Source organism: Plectropomus leopardus, chromosome 6 (genome assembly GCF_026936395.1).
Source record: "Plectropomus leopardus strain MGB_pleo_1.0 chromosome 6, ASM2693639v1, whole genome shotgun sequence".
Classification (NCBI taxonomy): Eukaryota; Metazoa; Chordata; class Actinopteri; order Perciformes; family Serranidae; genus Plectropomus; species Plectropomus leopardus.
Window position 1 is genome coordinate 38,202,004 of NC_142181.1, and position 23,676 is coordinate 38,225,679.

At 37.7% G+C, this 23,676-nt stretch overlaps 1 protein-coding gene across 13 annotated transcripts in view; it reads left to right on the plus strand.

The window, feature by feature from the left end:
• The window catches only part of myo18ab (myosin XVIIIA b), a 219,690-nt gene that overhangs the window by 67,081 nt on the left and 128,933 nt on the right, over nt 1-23,676 (plus strand). For all 13 annotated transcript variants that reach the window (XM_088079413.1, XM_088079407.1, XM_088079408.1 and 10 more), the window contains 5 exons: nt 340-484; nt 10,335-10,505; nt 10,811-10,901; nt 15,798-15,990; nt 17,081-17,167. In XM_088079413.1, the coding sequence (XP_087935539.1) occupies nt 340-484; nt 10,335-10,505; nt 10,811-10,901; nt 15,798-15,990; nt 17,081-17,167 (687 nt within the window). The remainder of the gene's footprint in view (nt 1-339; nt 485-10,334; nt 10,506-10,810; nt 10,902-15,797; nt 15,991-17,080; nt 17,168-23,676) is intronic.

Below are 23,676 nucleotides of genomic sequence, written 5' to 3' on the forward strand. Positions count from 1 at the left end.
ATAAATTGGTGCATCCCTAATCATTTTTTTAACACAGCCAAAAACATCAATAAACATTTTTCATGAGGTTCCTTTTTTAACAGTTTGGGACTAAAAACTGTACTTGACAAGACATTTAACAGCTGACAAATAAACTTTGGCGACACTTTTTCGAACCATCTCCTCAGCATTTCTGTATTTCAGTTTTTTGACATTTATTAGCTAACATATAAGCTGATACTGATGTATCTGTAATAAGTTAATTTTGGCCATTTTATCAGTCAGGTTCTAGCCTGTGTGGTATTTATTGTTAAATGAATATACTGAAGTAGCTGTTTGACCTGATGATATCGTCTCCAGCCTGAGGACAAGCAGCGAGCCGCGCAGCAGTTCACCAAGCTGCAGGCAGCCATGAAGGTGCTAGGCATCGCGAGTGAGGAGCAGAAGGCCCTCTGGCTCATCCTGGGGGCCGTGTACCACTTGGGAGCCGCAGGAGCAACTAAAGGTAGGAACTCCTAACTGTATGACTGCAGATACATCAAATCATGAGTATATCATGTCTCTGCAAGACTGTCTCATTGCTCGTACTGTTCTTTACATGATGAGAACATAGACATCAAAAATGTGTCTCTGACTGTGTGCTTATAGAGCTCTACAGCAGCACTGTAGCAGTTATTTCAAACCAGAAAAAAGGGACATTGAGAAAGGAGAACAGCAAATTATTTACAAAATTATTTAGGCCACATCCTCACTAATACATTTTATAGGCACAAGTATTTTAGCACCTTTTCTGAAATAATCTCTGTCCATACTATCACACCTGAAAACACATTAGATCATTTGCGTACACTGAGCATATGCATTCTGATTTGAAAAAGGAAGCAGAGTGTCTAATCAGAGGTAGGTTGCTTAATTACAAAAAATACAATGGAGATGACAAAAAAAGACCAAATATTTCTTTATCCTGATCAAAACAAACAACTCAAAAACAACCAATATAAAACACAAAAGGACCACAAAATAAAGTTACCTCAAGGAAGAACTAGGGAGTATGTTAATATTTGTTATACCTAAACCATAAAAATAAGACCTTTAAAAGACCAGCTAAGATACTCCCTGACATTGGCACGTAGAAGATGACATACAAAAGGCCTGCAACAGAGCGTTTAAACAGCCTCCAGGAGCCAAAGAGTGCAGCTTTAAGTCTTTCTGCAGAAGATTCCACTTATATAGAGCTGCACATATCAAAGCTCTTTTGCCAAACTCTGTACAAACCCTAGGTATAGACAATAAGAACAAGTTCTTTGAAGGAAGAGCGTAGCCGTTTACATTTTTTTGCTCAATATACACACATAAATATGCTGGAATTAGGCCAAGAACAGCTTTGTAAATAAGAGAATGCTAGTGAAAAAGTGCATAGTTTTAAAGACAGTCACCCAACCCGGGTATACAGAATACAGTGATGAGTAATGACTTGCAGTTAGATCTCAGGGTTTCCGAAATGCCAGAGTAGTGTGGATACAAGGTGTAAATGTAGCAATAATTGTGTGCTTTAAAAGGAGAACATATTAGTGCGGATGTAGCCCTAGTGAGAGTGAATCCTTCAGAGGAGCTGAGGGATGGGCTGGACCGGCTCCTCCTTCCCAATTGGGAACGAAATGTGTGTGTTTTCATCTTGTGATGGCATATAAGACCAATGACACAATCACTAAAATATTTTGCTCATTCCTTTTACAAACTTGTTAACAAAGACTAATATTGGTTTGTATGTGAAACGCAGTTCTTTAGATGAACTGATAAATATACTAAGGAAACACATGTCTAGAACATAATACATGCATGTCATTTTCTTAACCTTTTTCTAAAACACATCCCATCTTGCATGTATTAGTCCATGCTCAGTATAACTTGAGGACTGTCACTCACTGCGTCACACCCCCTGTCATTACAGTGACTCAGTGTGGTGTTTTTTATGGGCTGGAAATGGAAGGGAAAGACCAAAGCACTGTAAAATCCATTTACTCTCTTGCTGCGAGGCTTTTGATTTATGTCAGGAAAAATTTCCACCTCTAAATTCAGTGTGTGACAGACAGATGGAGACAGATAAGCAAATACTGCCGACACACACAGGTGAATGGAATAATGACCTTTCAGCTCAGTGCTTTACCCCACTGAAAGAACAGGCATGTTCTGAGTACAGGATATGCAGGGGAGAAGAGACACACTCATGTGATCACCTGTGAAACATAATGTTATTATTAACCCTTTGAAACCTGAGCAAATTTGCTTGATTTCTTGCAAAAACTTGGGAAGAAGGCAATGAGAAACAAAAAAAAGCAAGAAATTAGTAAAAACTACAAGAAAAATACCTGAAAATTAGTTAACCCCACACAAAACAAAACAATCAAACAAACAAAAAAGAAAAAGAAAAAACCTAATATACCAGGAAATGACCTTGAAGAATTGCTTAAAAATTATAATATTTTTGTAACATAATTTTAAGTGTTTAATTATGATAATTATAAATGCAATTTTCAAGACATTCCCATGCTCTTTTGAAATAATATTGTTAATCTACTTACCTATTGACATGACATTAACATTTGGAACAATTTATACTAAGTTACTTTTCTTCTAATTATTTTAATGAAAGAAATAGCACCAATTTGCTCAGTGTTTCAAGGTTTAAAAACTTGTTAAAGGGGTCTGAAAGTAGCACAAGAAAAATGATGTTGTTCCAGGTTTCAAAGGGTTAAGGCCATGCAATATATGTTCATTTTTGTGAAGACTTTAACTTTAAATTTTTGTTAAGGTCAAGAGAAAGAGTGATATTAAGTTCTATCCAATAAGAGGACAAAATAACACAAACACTTTATCAGTCAATCATTTGTAGAGACAGAGATATGAATAAACTCACCTCTGACCAAATGTCAACAGCAGATAATCTTAATACCCAGTGGGCAGTGTCAGTTCTGCTTGGAGGAGGAAGAATGTTTGACATGTTGCTTTAACATTCTACTCTTCAGTTTGAAATGTCACTTTTTTATGTTATAAATACAACTTCACACATTTTCAAGGGCAAAAATGAGTTCATCCTCCTCCTTTCTTATTCTCATATCTCTGTCTCTGAACACTTGATTTATTAATTTTACCCAGCAAATTGCTTCTCTGTCCTGCCAACCATGTATTAATTTCCTTCAACTCATTACTTAAATATTTATGACATCATGGCGATGTAAATCCTATTCATAATAGTAAAAACAAAATCACCTGGAGATGACTTTCTCTGAAGTGCCACTAGGTGTCAGGCTTGACATGTGAATGCACACACTCACTGCAACAACAAGGAGGAGTACAGCGTTTTCCTGTAGATGCTGTTAGACTTCACATTGATTGACTGATTAAGTTTACAGTGTAGAAAACTTAAAGGATCACTAAACACACACACACACACACACACACACACACACACACACACACAAACACAAACAAAAAAACAACATTCTCTAACTGTAGTGGTGTGTGTAACTGCTCAAATTTGGCCACAAGAGCATTTGTGAGAAATACTGCTTTAATAGTACACACACTCATATTGCTCTGCACACAAAATGCACATCAAAATCAAGCTTCAAAAATATTACATTACATTACATTAAAGGGGTTTTCTACTTTCATTGAGTTATTTTTTTAAACAAACACCAGCCCCAGTCATTAATATCAAATATTAATTAATTTTCAGAATTTAAAAAGAAAAGAAAGAAACAGAAAATTTAATTATTTTCAGGATACTACATGCGGAAGTGGATTTTTTATTGTGACCACAGCCTGAGATATGTCAGTGATTAGCACCAGGCTGTATTTTCTCCATATGCCAAATGTGGTAAAAACGACATCATCAGTTGGAAAGTAGTAACAATGACAAATTCCAAGACAAAAGCCCTGAATGACACCCATAAATAATACAATGCATGTTTTTATGCTTTGATGGCTGTGGGATCAAAAATTGCAGTTTGAATGGGTTTCAATGGAGCATTTTTTGCACTTTACAGTCTGAGTGTAACAATTTAGTTTCCACAGTGTATTTTAGACCTATTGTAGGAGCTGAGCTGGAAATTCCAAAATCAAACAAAAATACACAATTTGGCCTAAATTAATTCCATATGCTTGAACACAGCCAATCTTCTTCTTTTTTTTCTTTCTTTTGGCTGTGTGAAAATAATTCAATTTTTGTGTTTTATTTTTGATCTACAAACAAAGTGGCATCATGACAACAAACCTGGCATTTAAAAGGTTAAAATTCTGAAAATTAATGAATATTTGACATTTATGATTAGGACTGACGTTGGTTAAAAAAATAACTAAATGAAAATAGAAAATCATATAAATGTATAATGTTTTTATAGCCTTATTTTGAAAAGCACATTTTGTGTGAAAAGTGATACAAATGTGTGTAATTTTAAGGCAGACCCTTTATTTACATAATAATCATGTAGCAAACTGTACTCTGATGACAAAGATGATCCAAAAAGTCTGAGAATTTTGAAATGGAAAATGTGAAGGAACCTGGGAGTAAATGGACTTTGAGTTGAGACTGCTCTGTCAAAAGTTTGCTGTGTGAAGGAGTGTATTTGGTCCTTCCACCTTAAAGGTAATGTTAAAAGTGTTTTTTAATTATGTTAAGCACTGGTGGCCCAACTCTGCTATACTCTGCTATAAAACACTGCAGGAAACCCTGAGACATGAACCTGGATGCAGGGATGGAGGCAGGACAAACATACACACTCACAGTGACTTCTTGCATGGTTTTGTTGAGTAATATTTTGTTTCTGTCCAACTGGAAAAAGCAGCACAGCTCGTCTGAGCTTAGATGTGTAGTTTCTGTATCTCCGTGTCAACACTACAACAGTCTGGGGGCAAAATAACATCATGTAGCTCAAACAGTTATGTTATTTTGAAAGTCTTCAGTCTGCACTGGCTGGTACTTTACTCACAGTAGAGGACATTCTTTCAGTATTCTTTAGCATCCACTGATGTAAAGCAGGGCCCTGTGGATCCAACATGTCTAACTCCTCCACTTGCTCTTCCAAAGCATGATAGTGGGAGTCAGTGTTGTTGAATGTTGATGTTTATGTTTTCCTGTGCCTGTGAATTGATGAATCTGTGAACTGTTATCTCTAACCCCCTCTCTTTGCTTGCATGTTTGCATGCTGTGCCCTATCAAACACAGACGGAGATGAAGGTAATGGAAAAACAACACACAAGTTGTTGACTGTTTTTCACTTAAAAAACTTTATTTCAGAGGCTCTCTTGTTAGTATTTTATGTCTTAATGCCTTTATCATTCCTTCCAGGCCTTGAGACATTAGCATTTTTATTGTTTCTGCTCCTCCTGCCCCTCCTCTCTTCATCTGCTGCTCTCTTGTGTTTTCGTGTTTGCCTCATGACGCCTCTCCCCGCTCCCTGTCTCACCCTTTTCTCTACCGAGAGATGAAAATCATGGGTATCAGAACTTTGCCGTCCCTTTAAACCGCTTTCTCTGATGCCTCCCCATGTCACCCACATACAGCTCCCAAGCCGCCATCACACCACAACACATTCTCAAAAGCAAAGTAAAGCTTGTTCATTTTAGAATAGAATAGAATAGAATATTCCTTTATTGATCCCCCATTGGGGGAAATTTCACATCTGTAGTTAGTGCTTTGACTTCCTAGCACACAGCTTGTATTTCCCAGCTTATCCCGTGTTTCCCCATGAAGTTTGTGCTTGGCAGAGGCGCCTGTTGATTGTCTGGCTCTGCATCTAAGCTCTTTGATTGGCTGGCTGTGCAGGCTGTCATGTTGCCTTGGTTCCCTCTAACAAACGGGCTTTGAATCGCCTCCAGACCAAATGGAGACACACTCCTCATCCAGACTAATAGTCAGGGCAGGGCATGATCAACAGTGATTAGCAAAAATCTACATCTGAATTGTTTGTTTTAAATGTGATTTCCACCACATATCTCAGAAAACACAAATTAATTCCCTAGGCTTTCATTTACTTCACTTAAATACCCATGAATAATCAGTGTCTCCCGCCCAGTATCATAATCTCTTGTAAATAAAGGACAAGACTACACACCGCTCCATGGGTTGATTTCTTAAAGGCTTCGTTGAAAACAAATGCACTCAGGAGGGTTAGGAGGGTGAGCAAACCAGCGGAAAATTGACTGGATCTATACAGTGGACAGATTTATACGCCAAATAACGCAAATATAAATCGATAAAATTCGTATTTTGATCAACATTATGTCAAATTGATAATTTCACTAAATGTAAACTGTGTTTCTCCATATCAACCTTCTCACTACTTCTGTGTTATCACAAAGTTATTGGTTCACTTTAACTCATCCCAAATGTGGCATGATTGTTAATGCTCTGGTGATGAACATATAGGAACAGTGCATTGTGTTTTGGGTAACATTATATGTTTCATATCATGCAGTTCAGTGCTAACTAACTAAAATAACTTAGCACTGGCCAACTTCTAAGCCCAGTATAGATAGCACTAAAATAGCACTATCGGCATGTGTCTTTAGCTTGCAAGTTAAAGCAATAAGTTTGTGACTCCAAGTAATGTATATTATACATAATGGTTTGATTTTATGAAATAAATAATGGCTATGCAATGCATGTTTTGATTGACATTACCTGTGATGCTTCTCCGGACTACTTGGTACGCTGTTGCCCTCCATGTTTGCCTCTGGGGCACGCGCAGTTGGAGGAATCGCAGATCGATTACTCTCCCTGCGACCTGACTGTGACCTCAGTGAAGTCATTTCAGCACTTTTCGATTTATCCATTAACTTGGATTCGTGCTCACAGTGAAGACTTCATAGTAGTAGAAACGTGAGCTGTAATCATAAGACTTTGCACTCACAGATTTTACACTCATACTCATATAAAAACAATCCAAACTTGAACCCAATTTCACAGACTCACATATATGACAGCAGAACTTTGTGTAAAACAACTTTTTTTGACATAGAAAGTGTTAAAATTGCAAATAAGAATGATTAATTATGGATACATCTTTTTGACAACTATCTTACATCATATGGGTTTACCTTCAACAATCAGACCCTGCACCTCTAATCTTCCAACTCTGTCACACTTTTTGTTCAAAATGTTTGTAATGCAGGAAGTCAAGCCCAGATGCTCAACTAAGGTTATTTTAAGATTTCTCCACTGTAAAGATGGCCTTTTTATAAAATTAGGCTCTCTATGCAGTAGATGGATTTTTGGTACTTTTGGAATTACTGCTACATGACCAGAGAAATCATAGAAACAGGGCTTTGCTTTTGCTTAAGAGGTAGAAAACCTACAACTACCAGAATGCATTGCACTGCACTACATCAATAAACGCTACTGCTGGTGGGTGACGTAATATGAACTTGTCTGTTTTTACACAGGAAACATTACTTGGAGTATGGTAGTTGGGTGGTAACAAACAATCTCAAATTATAGTTAAGCAGCAAGGTAAAATATGTTTCTAAAAACATTTGAGGAAAGAAAAATGCAACACAATCTACTCTTTGTCTTTGTGGTGGTGGGCATACAAAATGTGAAAGTACAATTCGTAGTTTTTCCTAAAAAGTCTTTTTGTTTTGCAGCAACAACCCAAGTGCCAGTGCAAATTTAAACTGGGGGAAGAGTAAGGAGATCTGGGCGCTGGTAAGATCAGGGTTGGAAATTCGCACCAGCCACCAGCCACCAGCCACCAGCCACCAGCCACCAGCCAAATGCTGGTAAAATATGCAAGTGGCTGCTAGATTTGCTTCACTAACCAGCCAAAAAACAATGGCTATCTATTGAGTGGCTCTTAGATTTTGGAATCTAATGTATTATTTCATTATATTGTGTTAATGTGACTAAAACTGGAATTTAAAATACATATAAACGTGTTAGTCCGACTGAAATCATATTAAGTCAGATTTCTTGAAGTCAGACTAACACACCCAGATAATTCGGCCGGGGGTGGATTTACTCTTTCATGCATACGCCTCAACTGGAACTGGCCCAGGTGTATGTTCCATAGTCCCTGTGCCAGGCTTTGACCTTGAAGTCCAACAGCATGAATTTATAGAAGAAAGCCAAGAAAAAAAAACAAAAAAAAAAGAAGGAGGAAGAAGAAGGGACGTCAACAAAACAAAGAAAGAGTGCACATATGAAAGTATGTATGCGTGACGTCACTCTAGGGGTGGGGTATATGGCAAAAATATCATATCACGAGTTTTAAAAGGTAGGATCATAATCATGATTTTACCAAGCTTTTTTTTCATTTTGGATTTTAAGACTATTGTGCCTGTTACTTAACATTACAACCAAGCTAATTTCCCTATGTAAAAAATATAGCCCTAAAATAAAAAAGAATAACAGAATGGAATTTAGGCCAAAGTACCTTTTTGAACAGATTTTAATCTGCGTGTGCAGTTTTGTTCTCCACTGTTTTGATGGGAACCATATCTTTTGTCAGGTAAAATATTATTGATTTTTTGGGGGACAAACTGCTCCGTGTTATCATTTTCGTTCATGACTTGTCACTTATGAAATAAAGGGGGAGGGGGGAGAAAACCAAGACTCAGTGGTTTATTATGATTGGTTTATCTGTGTATCTATAGGGAAGGCATGAAACGGACTAGCAAATAGTGAGATTCAGCTGAGAAAAGAGTGCACAAGAGTAGGTTAAAACCTAGTATATGGCTGGACCGTGTACAGTGTTTCCCACCCTTTTTCCTTCAGGGACTTATTTACTATCACCGAGTACACTGAAGACATATTTTAGGGAAATTTCATATTAAATTAAGAGAAGGGTTGAAAATAAGGCCATGTGCCTGTGGCCCCAGGCCCTCAAATCACTACGTCTGTCCCTGGTAATAATAATGAGAGCTCAGCGTCAGTGGCTGGATGGGACACGAAGCGATGCGCTCTAAATACTTCCATCCAAAGTCTGACTAAACCTGAAATTAACACAAAATAGTCTTCAGAAATCTAAACAAATCACTTTCCACCTCTGAATATTTGACTGTTGGTTCATTCAGACACTTTGGTGCTGTGAGGAGAGGCTCTGCTCTGTCTGTACGTCTCACTGTGCTCCACTGTTGGGCGATCAGCTGTTTGATCCCTGATAATGAAACGCTGCTCGGTTGTCAAATAATTGTCTATATTCTACAGTCAGTCCTTCACTGCATTACATGATCGTTCAACACTTCTGCTGTCGCAGTGTTTTGCCGTGAGATTTGCTTTGGTACCATGAGAGCGTGAGACTGACAGTGAAAGCGTGTGTCACATGCCAGGAGTGTGAGAGTTGGCAACGCTGAAATATGTTAAAATGCAGAACAATACACTTAACAGAAGACACAGTCACACAACGGAGGGGAGCTGCTCTCTCTCATGCTGTACCTGCTGATCATTAACACATCCTCCCTCTGCAGCTTTGCTCATCTCCGGGTCCGAGCAGAGGCTGCACTGCCCGCGTCCACCATCAGAGCCAGACCTCATCCTGCGGTCCAGCCAAAAAGTTTGGATGCGTTGCGTGTGTGAGCATAGTACAACAACAGATAGAATGTGCACTGTAGCACGATACAATGATCTCTCCGTGATGGCAGATCGTGGACACATTCTAATTCTTCACGATCTAATATTGTCATATCGCACACCCCTACTTCACATGTGTGGAGGTTATCGAATAAACTTTGATGGGAGCATTTACTAGTGTGCGGACTTTATCTATTCTAGCATATAACAGTCTACCATGGCACAGTTGGAGGATTTGAGGACTTGTTTCCTTACGCCACTTCCCCAAATTCATCTGTGTGTGGATGCTCTCTGATGGCTACATTGAAAATTAGACCTGTTGTAAGAAAAGTTAGAAAAAGAACTAAATGTCCTATTGATGGAAAAACTCATCCTTAAGTATGAATCTTAGCACTTTAGCTGTCAGTTTTTACACAACTCCCACAGTTGTCTTCCCGTATCCAGACAAAAATACTTTCCACTCCTTCAACAACAGAGAGAAAATATCTGTTTTGGATAAACAGACCTGCTGTGAGAAAGCCTGCCTGGGTTAAAGACTGTGGTTGATGCTAATTTCTACTTTTAGAAAGTGTTTCCAGTTAATGTTAGCTACAGCTCAGCAAAAGCAAAGGCACTATGAAACTACACACAAGTTTTCTGATGTATCTCAGTTGAAGCTTCTTTTTTGCCCAAGAGATGCTCTGCCCTCTTCATATTTCTCTACCTGTCAGTGTCGTTATCTTTTCTTCCTCAAGTCCTTATTGCATACTATTTTGTCTTTAAACACAATTTACTTTATTTATAGCGGGACGCAGGCAGTTTGCCCGTCATGAATGGGCCCAAAAGGCGGCCTACCTGCTGGGTTGTACGCTGGAGGAGCTGTCCTCGTCTATCTTTAAGCACCAGGCCAAAGGACTACAGCACTCCACATCCTTCAGAGGAGGAACGGACGATGCTGGCCAAGGGGACAGCTCAGGTAAAAACCCAAACCAAGTCTTGGGTCTACTTTGTAAGAGGACTGACGTGTTGGCTTTTCACTTAAAATCTGATGTGTTTTTACGTGGTTGCCCTACTGCTGATTTGATAAACAGTTTATAGTCCTTGCAGGAAAACACTTTGCTCACTTTTTCTATCCCTTAAATATCCCTAAAACACCCAAACTGGCCCTGAGCAGTGGGTATCTGCTGTAGACAGGGAGTTGATTAGAAGTGACATGCTTCATCTTGTTCTAGTTGGCTCTGACTGTGATCTGTTGTCTCTTTACCACCTTTTGTCTCGCAGGCTCTAAGATCACAGCTCTGGAGTGTTTGGAGGCCATGGCGTCTGGACTCTACTCAGAGCTCTTCACTCTTGTCATCTCCCTAATTAACAGGTTAGACCTTTCAGCATTTGCCTCCAAAAACGGTCTCATCTTATTATGAGTACTTCTTCAAAAGTGTCAACGTTGTAGGTGCCACATAAGTGTACTTATTAAAAACAACCTCTGATTCAAAATTTGTTTATCTGAAAATTGACATGGGATGCAGATTCACACCTGCTTTCTTTTTTCTTTTTCTCCATCCGTCCTCCATCCTTCCTCCATCCCTTTGAGCTCTAACTCTCTCTCCTCTCTCTCTGTTACCTTTTTCCCCATTTTTCTTGCATACGCTTAACTTTTCTGAATTTTCCACCCTCTCTTCTGTAATAGCAGTCCAATTTTTACATACAGCCAGCTCACTTTAATTTCTGTTTTATTTAATTTAACTCCAACAGTTCCTTTTGGCTTATTGGTAAATCATGTGTGTTTGTGTCCCTTTATATCATTATGTGCCCCCTCTCTAAATTTAGAGGTTTTTACTTGTTCATGAATGCAGATTTAGGGGAATTTCCCTGAGGTTTTTTTTCCTCAGCAGCAGTTTGTGACTCACACGGTGGATAATTGATCTGTTGATCAGTTTAGAGCTCATCAGATCTCGGGCTTCACCTAAAGATGAGTTTTTTATTGATTAATCTATTGATTAGTTTTTTGATTAATCGATTAATCTATCGATTTTTTTTATTGATTTAACTATTATTTTTTTATTCCTCTATTAATATAACAACAAATTTTCAGAAAATAACATTTTAAAATGCTGCAGGGCATTATTCCCCAACAAAAAATAGCCCAGTCTTAACTGGTTATTTGTGTTTTACAGTCTGATATAAAGTCTCTCCAATATAAAATTAATGCAGGAGCTTGTTCCACTCAAGTAAAAGGAATGTAGTGCAATCTACATTTAGCAATCCAACAGCAAAATAGATAAAACAATAATAAAATTCAAGTCACTTTTAGGGAGAGTAACAAAGCAGTTACTCTTTGTTACAGTAACAAACCTCAAATCTAGCAGTCCAACAAAACATTTTACAGTAGAATTAATGCAATTTGAATAACACAATAACTTTTTTCTAACAGAAATAATTATAACTAGTACATTCTTCCTGCATCAAAATAGTCCAGCCATAACTGGGCCTTAAGGCATACCGCTACCTGCTGATATGAGTGCTGTATTTTCATAATTATAAGCACATAATCCACTCATTTATGAAGTTGTGCAAGCTCCTGCAGGGCTGACAACCCCATCCTGTAAATGTTTCTAAATAAAATGCATTGTATCAGCAACTGATGGCATTCTGTCCACAGAGACACAATCAGATAGCTTTTGTTTTGAAAGGGAAGCAAGTAAGTTGAGGTAAAACAAACATATTTGTATTTCCTCATCTCTGTGACAGAGAGACTTTAAACCATGGTATAAAGTGGTATAGAGTCAACTAACGCGAGCGTCACGCATAAAAAAACGACGAGCCACGGTTTCTGTAGATGTGTTGGAGCTGACATGCAGCTCAGACGCGCCTGACGAGCGCTGCTCAGGCGAGCAGTGTGCACGCTCTAACTTGATACACAAGCGGCGAAACAAAAACAACACCCTCGGCGGTGCTCACGCTCTCATGCGGCACGCTGTGTGAAACGGTGCGACGCGTCGACGCACGTTTTGTGAATCAGATCAGATCAGTGGATGAGGGGAGCGGCTTTTTGTTGGTAACTTCAAACTTTAGACCCAGCAGCGTGAATGATTAAATTGCACTTTGTGCCTGAAGTTCCGCTGCAGCATCCGTGCCTACGGTACACTCTGTGCTCCAAGGGTATGGTGACTAACTTAATGGTGTATATTTCAACAGCGCTCCTTATGTAATAATATTAGTAATAATAATAATAATAATAATGATAGTAGTAGTAGTAGTAGTAGTAGTAGTAATAATAATAATAATAATAATAATTATAATCATCATCATCATCATCTTTATCCTCCCTTGCCCCCTTATGACATAACCTAAAGAACGTTAAAGCACAAATAATAAAGTAGCACTGCGTGCAAAAACATATAAGTTAAAAAATACAATTTCATAAATAAGTAAGTATAGTGTGGATAAGAGAATTAAACTAATACAGACAGATTAAAGTTAAGAGTAAAAGAAATAACCATATGTATAAGCAGATAAGATGCTAATAAAGGAGATGATGTCATATAAAACAGGTTACATGCCAATAAAAGAACAAACTCTTAAATTTAAAACAGGTGAAAATGCAAAGTATATGGATGTGCATAAATAGTCACTGTGGGAAACTAAAGCAGAACCACTGTTAATTGGAATGATAACAAGTTAAAAATATAAAATCATCAAATAACAATATTAAGGGTAAGCTTTCTTAAAAGGGGGAGTTTTTAGGAGGCTCTTAAAAGCTTCAGTAGAGTATGCCGATCTCAGACTATTCCAGAGCAGAGGGGCATATTCAAAAACACACTGTTGCGCTTGGTTTTGTCAGCTTTATTGTTTAAAAATAACACAAGAACTCATGATAGCTACACAATAAAGCATGTTTATATATAACCAAAATCAGGATAAATTAAGTTATTTGCAAAAACAACAAATAAATGCTGGTAATAGCATGTAGCATGTTGTTGAGTGCTCACATTTCACATGACATTTCGACTCCTTTCAAAGCTTATCCTTCAACTAACAGTAAACTCCTTTCTTTGATTAATCTTAGTAATACTTCAGTTCCTTTCAGTTGCCTGCACATAGGTCATTTTCTTTCCGTACACTTCAGCTCATTTTCGTGACTACACTTCAACTACAGCATCAGTTCCTTTCAGTGGTTAACTTTTTTTAGTGACTTTGCAAATTTCTATCATGTTTTTCAAATTTAAAGTACTTGCCTCACTTCAGCTCAGCTGCTTCTTTACTCCCAGCTTTTCTTGTGATGCACAGTTGTTTGCACATTTATTGTTGTGCAAAACAAATGAAATTAAATATTGTGGAACTAAAATTCCAGGATGTGCATCAACAACAGGTGCATAGAAAAAGTTGCTTGTTGAAGCTGTGTGTTGTTTAGAAGTCAAACTTGAGCAAGGTTAGCATACACTGCTTTTTCTACTGTGTATGGTAAACACACAGTCTGCAGCTCTGTGTTATTGTTTGAATCTCTTTTAAGAGAACTTTTTATTCTTCTGTGTGTCTTTGCAATAAACAATTAGTCTTGGCAGTGTAACAGGTGGCCATGAAATCAATGTGTGTTTCACTGGTCTGCAGTTCATTTCACATGTAATGATGTGCCTTTGTTTCAATATGCTCTGCAGCAGTTCTTTGTAAACCCCGCACACATGGTGTTATTTACAGATAGCAGTTCTAATTTTGAAAGTTGCAAATTAATGCTGCTACACTTGTATAGTGGTGACTAAACACTAAATTTGTGTTTTTTGTAATATGATCAGCAGTTTATGTATGACTTGAGCATAGCTTGATGTATTATCTGTGGCCAGTGGCTGCTTACAGGTAAAGTTAACTAACTCTGTTCTTTCCGATTTCAACATGGATTTGTTGTTTTATTTTGTTTTATTTTATTTTTTCATTTTCTTTCTCTCCACAGTCTCCTCTTACGTTTAGTTGACACAATCATAATGCTGATGTTAGGATGTTACCCATCAAAGATTACGTTTCATGTTGTTCAGACTGTGATGACTGACTTGAAGTTTTTTTTTCTAGGCACAATTTTAGTTCCCTTTTTGGGATGGCACTTTAGCTGACTACCTATGTCACCTATGGCAAGCACCGCCACCGATTCTCATTCATTGATACTGATGCAGCAGTTAGTACTAGAATTCAAGTGCATCATACACATAAAAACAACCAAATAATGAATCCAACAAACACACAATAAAATTAAAAATATATAAAAAAAAATTAGTAAAAAAAACAACAACAAAAAGGAAAATGTTACCAATAAACAGCGATAATGTTAGGGCTAAATATCTTTACTCAATAACTTTAAGGTAATTATCTAAATAGCCCAGTGCAAAGTAATATTGAAACTTTTTCAGTCAAATGATACCTACATTTGATCCTTTTAGTGCTGGGGATCTGACCCCGGACATTCTGGGCTCCCTGCCAGATCAGCAGACTTTCTGCTGCTGTCACAGCTAACACAGCAGCATCAACAGCTAACATCCAACAATGAGCATTCAACTGGTCCCAATAAACTTACACCAACACTGAAATGTGTGCTTGGAAGAGTACAGCTGGAGCTCATACTCCTGTAGCAGCAGCTACAGCCCATAAAGTCTGTGGTGTGGTGAAGTCAAGAACAGTTTATTTGAAAGATTTGGCAGTTCAGCATGACAAGATGCCTCCAAAATGTGCAAAACTGTGGCTGTACTATGTTCCATTCCATTGGGTATCGAATTGAGGTCTCAGTTGGTATCAGTATTACTTTAAGGGTACTGGTATTGGTGCTGGTATCCCAATTTTTTAATCGATACCCAGTCTAACAAAAATGACGTGCTATAGACATATATCAATTATGTAACTTGTTACATTTATTGAACTATTTCTATGGTCAGGAAATAATTTGCCCAAAAGAAATCCCAGTTCAATTCTGGGGTGGTGTCATACACACAACTCTTGGTCTGTAGGTGTCTCTTCTATCAACCTGTTGTTTGTTGGTTTTCTGTAAAATATTCAGAGCATGGTTATGTTAAAGATAGATAGATTGATAGATTATTGTCTGTCTTGAGTAAAAACAGAAATTCATCTTTATAACAGCTCAGTTAAACATTAAAACAAAGTTGCAACTGCTGTTCTCTGTATGAGTTCATGGTTAACTTAATGTCTTTGTATTTTAGACAAAACAAGCTGTTCACAAAAATGTGCAGCTTCCCAGTGTCAAAGCTCCACATCTGTTTGTGTCCCTCAGGGCTCTGAAGTCCAGTCAGCATTCTCTGTGCTCCCTGCTGATCGTGGACACTCCGGGTTTCCAGAACCCTCGGCTGGCTCAGCAGCAGCGGGGAGCCACGTTTGAGGAGCTCTGCCACAACTACACCCAGGAGAGGCTGCAGACCCTGTTCCATGAGCGCACCTTTGTCCAGGAGCTGGAGAGATACAAGGAGGTGCTGTGGGGCCCACAGAGCATTACACAAATCAGTGTCATGGATAGAACATCACTAATCTGAAACAACACTAATCTGAAATCTCTGCGGTTAAAATAATCTCAATGAAGTCAAATATATTGATTTAAATGATTGGTTTGTTGAAATTACAACATAATGCCCCAAGTGGCATCTACCCATGCAGACAGTGTAGTTTTGGTTTTATTTGGTGATGTTTTGAGATAACCTGCCTCCACCCTAATATAGTGGAGGCCTGTGTAAATGTATTGGTGTCCATGGCATTAAAAAAAAAAAAAAGACATTTAGAAACATCCCACAGAACATACCATCTTTAACAGTGTTCTTAAATAGTAACTAAATCCCCAAATTACCTTTTTCAGCTATTGTTGCTATTGTTATCGAATTTTGCTATTCTGACAACAGGAGCCTGCTTTCATCTTCAACCGAGCACCCTTGTCGCTGACCCATTTCCTCCCTGTTACCCCCCATCATTGTCCTCTAACCAACAGACTACTTTGTGTGTGTACAGGGGCAGGGAGGTGCTATGGACTGAGAGGCGGCACAATTGGGTGACTGGGCGTATCTTAGCCCCCCTCCTAGCCCTGCCCATTTTGATATTTTTTTCACATTTCAGGGAGAAGACACTCAGTCCAGAAGTGTAGGGTTTAGTCACTCTTTGAGGACTATCACTACTGCTGGAAGTAGTTCCAATGAAAACTGTTGACATCAAATTCTTGGGATTATCCTTGGTTCCATTCACCTCCAGTGCTTTCGGCAGCTCTGAAATCTTGGAGACGGCCAGTTTGATGCATGAAAGTGAAACTATCTGCATGGTTACATACCACTAGAGCCAAATGAGAAAGACACACACTGAGACAAATTAACTTAATTACAGTGCTCTGCAAAATCCAATAAGAAACATGTCAGAAGCATTGTGTTAATTACAAAGAAATGTACACTCACACAACCCAATCCACAGTCTAGCAATGGCTAATTTGATAATCGACCTGAATAGCTACAGTTGTGATTTATTGATGATCTCATCTCCTATAGCGTACTAACCTGAGCTTTTATCCCCTCCTGCATCTAGGAAAACATAGAGCTTGCTTTAGATGACATAGAGTCCAGTACCTCATTGTCGGTAGCAGCTATTGACCAAGCCTCAACCCAAGCTCTGGTAAGCACAACAAACATCTCTATACTACTGTCTGTTTAGGCATCTCTATGCATGTGATGTCACTGTCTTCTGTTCCTACCTGAGACTTTTCTTTTTTAAAAATGTATTATTTTACTCTTCATTTGCCAGGTGTTTGGTACAAACACCCCCTGAGATTTTGTCAAATCCAATCTTTATCCTTAAAAAGAGACAAAAGCTGACAATGATCATTTATATCCTCTACTAGGCCCATTGCCTCCATCCAATTAGTTTGGCTCTCTGTGATTTCTAATTATTTGCTCAATTTCCTTTTGGAATTCATCCTACATCAGCAATATTATTTGGAATCAAGTTTGTGATTTGTTTCCCTCTTGTTGGCTTGGAAGGGTCCCTCTCTCTCTACTCATCAGTTGGCCTTGTACTGCAATGCCCATTCAGTTATTAGTTGTACAAATATGTGTGGCTCCTGGCCTTGGCAGTGAATCTGCAGCATTGATGTGTGTTGGCTCAAGCAAGTGGCATTAATAGGTATTTGAAAAGGCCTCTGAATGGATTTGTGTTGAAGTTGATTGTAAAGAAGCAAATGTAAACATGCCACTGTGTGTGTGAAGTGGAAATCACATAAGACTGAGCAGATTAAGTTCTGATAAAGCATCATATTAGCAGCATCAGCAGCAAAGGGAGACATAGCAAATTACTGTATCGGGGAGGAGGTCAAGGCATGGGCAGAGGGATAGGTCAACAGAGTTAAAGACTTATTTTGGTTTCTTTTAGGCATAATAGCAGTTTTTCTAATCCTGTAACAAAGTAGTTCTTTTTGTAACCATAATGCTTAAGGGTTTTTAAAGGCACCGTCAAATGAGCAAAATGCTCATATGGAACATGTTTAAAGGGTTAAAAGGCTTTAACACAGAAAATCTAATTTCCTATCCTGGTTCCTACTGAAAGTCAGTATTAGTTTCTTTTAACAATGACAGCAATCATTCCTTTATCTTAACTAAGTAGTGTTACTTTTAACCTTTAAATCACAGTATCTCCTGAACTAAGAATTTTTATTGTTATTATTTTGGAAGATATTGACAATTGATATTGACAATTGCCCATATGTATCTTTATGATGAAGACGGTTACCCAACCTAAACAGATTATTTTTTTCTGAACTAAAATCCTTGGGGGAAAGTGAAACAAGGGTCCATTTTACAAACATTTTTAGAATCCTCTCAGAGAGCTCCTAACTTAGTATAAGAACTTCTAGCAAGGAGTCCTAGCTCAGCTCCTAGCTAAGATGGTTTGTGAATATCATTTATCCATACTGGGAATGGGATGATACGGAAATTTCAAGTGATGAATAATTGCGATTCACAATCCCAATAAAACTCAAAATATGCTTAGAAGCTTTAAAATGTTGATAAAATATTCCTGACTTAACAGAACATTTTGTGAAGAAACAAATAGTTATATTCCATAACAGATGAGACATCATTTTTAGTGTACATCCTTTGTAGTGAAAAACTTAATGAAGGGGGAAAAAAATATGATAATGCTTGATTGAGATCTTTTGCATTTTTTGAGGTTGGTGCATATATAGCCTGTTTTGGCAGTCTGTTATTGTTGGTGCCACAGCAGTCTCTTAAGGTGCTGCTGAATGCGATATTCACAGTTATCCTGATCATGGAAATTCACCACAATCTACTTACTGTGGGTGTTCTTTTATCATGATACACGATAAAATCATATATATATATATGTATGTGTATGTATATATATATATATATGTATGTGTATGTATATATATATATATATATATATATATATATATATATATATATATAGTAAATTAAGGTAAGCTAAGGTAGATTTATTGGTTATTTTTTAAACAAAGTTTAAAAAAACGAAATTTAATTTATTCTTGTTCCTGCTACATCTTTGAGTTGAAAGTTGAGTTGACTACAATCAGCTGCTACAATGAAGATTCCATCCGGTTGCCTGGTGTTTTGCTTGCTGATGGCATCGTTCAGTTCCTGCAGTGCATTTTTGAACTTGCGTCAGAGTCCTTATGGCTCCCAACAATGTCTGCCCATCCGGGGCGGTTGCGGCTGCATGGGTGCATGGGTATGAATTACTATGATTACTACCTAGGTGGCACCTTGTACGGTCTCTCTGCCACCACTGTGTAAATGTGTGTATGAATGGGTGAATGTGACACCGCACACTGTGAAAGCGCTTTGAGAAGTCGAAAAGACTAGAAAAACGCTATACAAGTACACTCCATTTACCATTCCAGAGCAACAGCTTGATCCGATTGTTAGGTGAACGTGCGCAGAGCAGTCCCTGATCCCCCTCTGCTGAGTGAGCCAAAATCACATCTCTTTCACTTCACTCTCCTGCATCAGACATTAGACAGAAGAAGGCTTGGTAGAGGAACAGCTCCTGGTTCAAGTCAGGCCAGCCATGAGATGGCCACGCAAGTGCCACGCAATCGTAGAAAAGTCGTGCCTCAGCAGAGGGGGCCATGGTATCGAGGAAATAGAAAAATATAGCAAAAAAGTAGCAAGGATTTGTGGAGCTACCGCCTGCTGCATCTACATGCACTTCCGTTGCCATAGCAATATATAATTATAATTACAATTATAATTATATGTAAATGTATATGTAATTATAATATACTAATTCTAATTCTAATTAGTTTATTATATTATATATATTTTCCAGTCCCTAATCTGTACCAGGACCCAGGAAAATTCTTGTTCGAATGTTGTCATTCTAACAATTTTCTCGTGAATACGGCCCTGGAAGGCCACAGCATGGATTCAAGATGCAAGTTAGCCAGTTAGCACACAACAATAAAACCTGAAAAACAGAATATTCACTACGTGCTACCAAACAGTAACACAAACGATTACAAACTGTTTGTGTTAAAGAGCTCAATGGCTATAAAAAAAAAAAAAGTAATATAACAGGTAAGTTTGGATCTTGTGCCCTGTGGACTTGAGTTGTTTATTTGCTTACCACTTAAACACTTTATTTTATAATAAACAACACAGGCACCAAAGACAAATCTTTGGCTTGTGATTTGTGGTAAACTGAAAGCAAGTGCATTTATCTCTATGAAGGATCCACAGTGCACCTCATTGCTAATTAGGTTTCAGTAGCACAATACAGTATCTCTTCTTTGATTCAGGAATGCCTTGAGAGTCAGTTTACATTCTCTTTTCATCAAAGGGGGGCTATTTGCAGAGGTTCCACCTCCTTATTTAGAGACACTTGTCTCTGCCAAGCACAGAAATTTAAGAATCCCGTCAGCAGAACAGGAGCCAGCCACTATACAAATAGTCTGAAACGGAATGAAACCTTAGATAGCTGGCTCATCTTGAAACCAGCAGTTTAAAACAGTTGTTGCTTATTGGAATAAAGGAGTAGAATATTGATCCTATTGAATAAGACTGAAAAACCTGTATATTAACAGTCTGGTTGACATGTATACCACATATACATGCCTATTAACTCCGGGACCAGGGGGACCTAAAACACATTATAAAGCTGCCAAATAATCAGACCTGAGTATGGCAACCTGAGTAACAGCAACACAGAAATGACCTGGGAGAAGTGCTTAAAAATAGTTTTTTTCATAACTTTGTAACATAATATTAAATATATAATTATTTTAATTATAAATATAGTTTTTCCAATGCTTTTTTTTTCTCCTAGCTTTTGAAAAATAATATCCTAAATCTACTCATTTGTTAAACATCTATTACCACGTTGCTCATTATGCATGTTTTTGAAAGACATTGTACCAACTGACTCAGGGTTAAAAAGTTTTAAATATCTGTGAAAGGCGTCTGAAGGGAACGTAATGTCGCTCCAGGTTTATATATACATATTACATATTACTTCAAAACAAATTCCCTCCAGTTCTCCATCACCTGCACTAGTCTATATTAGTTACATTGAGGGTTTAGAGAACAGCATAACTTCTACAGCTGCCAACAGCCCACCATCATTCCCAGTTAGAGAATGGGTGAAATCAAAGCAAGGCAGTTCAGCCTGGGCACCAAGCCCCCAAATCACTAAATTCTTCCCTGATACATTATTCAGTGGAGTTTTGCCGGATTTTGGGCTGTTTCTTGACCACGGGCACAAAGACTGTAGAGCTCAATCAGTAACCCTCCCCTCTCTCTCAAAAAACTTGGATCGGAAGATAATGTTACTGCGCTGCTTATTTCTCCACTAAAATGTTGTCAGAATCGTGTTTTAAGGGCCTTGTTTAGCTGTAACAGATCAAATGGTAAAACTAAGCAGCACTGATCAAATATAAACCGAGAGTCTGTGACTGAGTTGCATATTTCTCACCTCAAATGTTTTCAGAAACATGTTTTAGCTTACCGTTTAACTGTTACACAAGATCACTGGACGCCGTTGTTTCACACTAACCAGTCCACATTATGTATATCTACCAGGAGCAGTTATTAAGGGCCGCCCATAACTATAACTATGACCATAACCATGACTATGACCATAACTCTAACTATACAAAGATAGTTTTAAAAATCGTTTCAACTCAGGTGGATGGCAGAGTCCACCCTTCAACTATAACGACAATGAAAGTGGTAGTGGTTTTACATTAGAAATACTAACAGCCAATCAGAATCTGTCTTATTCAGATGTCACATAACATTCTAACATCTAATTTGTTCCACAAAATGTCCTAAATGTCACAAAATGTCTGTTTCTATGTTGAAAAAGATATATGAAGCTGTGGACTATTTTCTGTTTATTTTCTTTTTGTTTTTATTTTTATCTTTTTACTTTTATTGAATTTAGTCATTGTAGTTAATTTGTTTCCCAGACTGTAGCAGATTCTGACCAGTAGATGGTGGTACTGAACATCACCTTAATATGATGATTTATAGGCTACAGAACACATTTTTAATTTAGATCCAAATCCTCTGAATTTAAAGTGTTCAGTTTGGGTGTTATCAGGACATTTCGGGAACATTTTTTTCAACACTATCAAAATAGTAATGTTTCAGGAGTGCTTACAGTATTGATTTCTGAACTGCAGCTTCTCCTTTTTCATTGAGGATTTAGGAACAACCTTTAACATAGTGTAATCACTCAATCACAGCTGTTAACAGCTTTGTTACCTATTATTGGGCTGCAGATGAGACAAAAAAGTCATTTTTCCCTGAGACATGCAGCCAAACGCTGTCTGGCACTGATGGGTTTCTGATGTTGGTTTTGTCTTTACTGATCTCCTCTTTTACCATCGCCACAATGTTAGCAAACTGATGTTGACTCATACCAAAGGATAAATGAAACTCTGCCTCCTTGCAGCATACAGCAGCAGCAGTTCATCAACATCCATTTTTGTGGAGTGCGTAGCGTGTGCTCTGCGCTGCTGTTTAAAATGTGAATGCTCACATAGTTATAGTTATGGTTATAGTTATGGTTATAGTTAAAGTGCTTGGTGTGGGTGGCCCTTAAGTCTGGCATGATGCAGTCTGGTAGTTGTATGTTTTCCACCTCATGAGCAAAAGTGTCCTTTATCTCTGTTTTGAAAACACCGCTTTCAAAACAGAGATAAAAAACAGAGTTTCGAAAGCACCGCTTTCAAAAGTATTTGTGTATTTCTAATGCAGAGACAGACTAGTTTTAAGCTAGGGCCTTCTCTATACCGATAAAATACTTCTTTAAGTTTCAAAGATATCATACTTTTACAGAAGCAGTCCCTAAACTCATGGCCAGAGCCTAACTCTGGTATCTTGAGCCCAGATATGCTGGGAAAACCTAAACCCACCTTTCGAACAATACCTGGTTGAGTAATTTAGCTGAAAACAAACTGAAAACAGATGAAGGAAAAGAGAAAACAACAAGGCAGGGCATTCAGCTTGTAAGAAATGTTTCTGAAATTGCAAGAAAGGAGAAGATTCAGAAAATTATTTTTAAAAAGCTAATGAAAAATGTCAAGGGAAGAAAAAAAGGCAAGGGAAAACAATATATTTATAATTATCACCGTTGCATATTTGATATCCTCCAATTTTTAAAAAATTATTGTTATTTATTTTTTAATGTATGTATTAATTTAAATTTTTTAAAAAAATCAATTTCCCCAGATGATTTCCTTTTTGATTTTTTTAAATTCCTTTTTTGTTGTTTATTTTCAGATCTTTTTTTCGTACTTTTCACCAATTTCTTGCTTATTTGTGGATCGATTTCTTCTTTTTATTGCTCATAGCCTTCTTTCCGTGTTTTTAAAGTGATCAACAAATTTTCTCAGGTTTCAAAGGGTTAAAACTGCCCGTTTGAATTGTATCGCATTTCATTCAAGCATCCTTTGCTACATTCAACATGGACAGAGGCTAAAATCTATCAAGAAGTTAGCTTTTGGGTAATAGTAAAGTAATACTAAATTCTGAAAAGGACATCTGAATGAGCTAAGACAGTAGATAGAGTGACATTCAGGACAACATGATGATGAGTGAAGTCAGAGGAGTTATTGCTGTCGTCCAGGATGCTGGAGGTAAAAG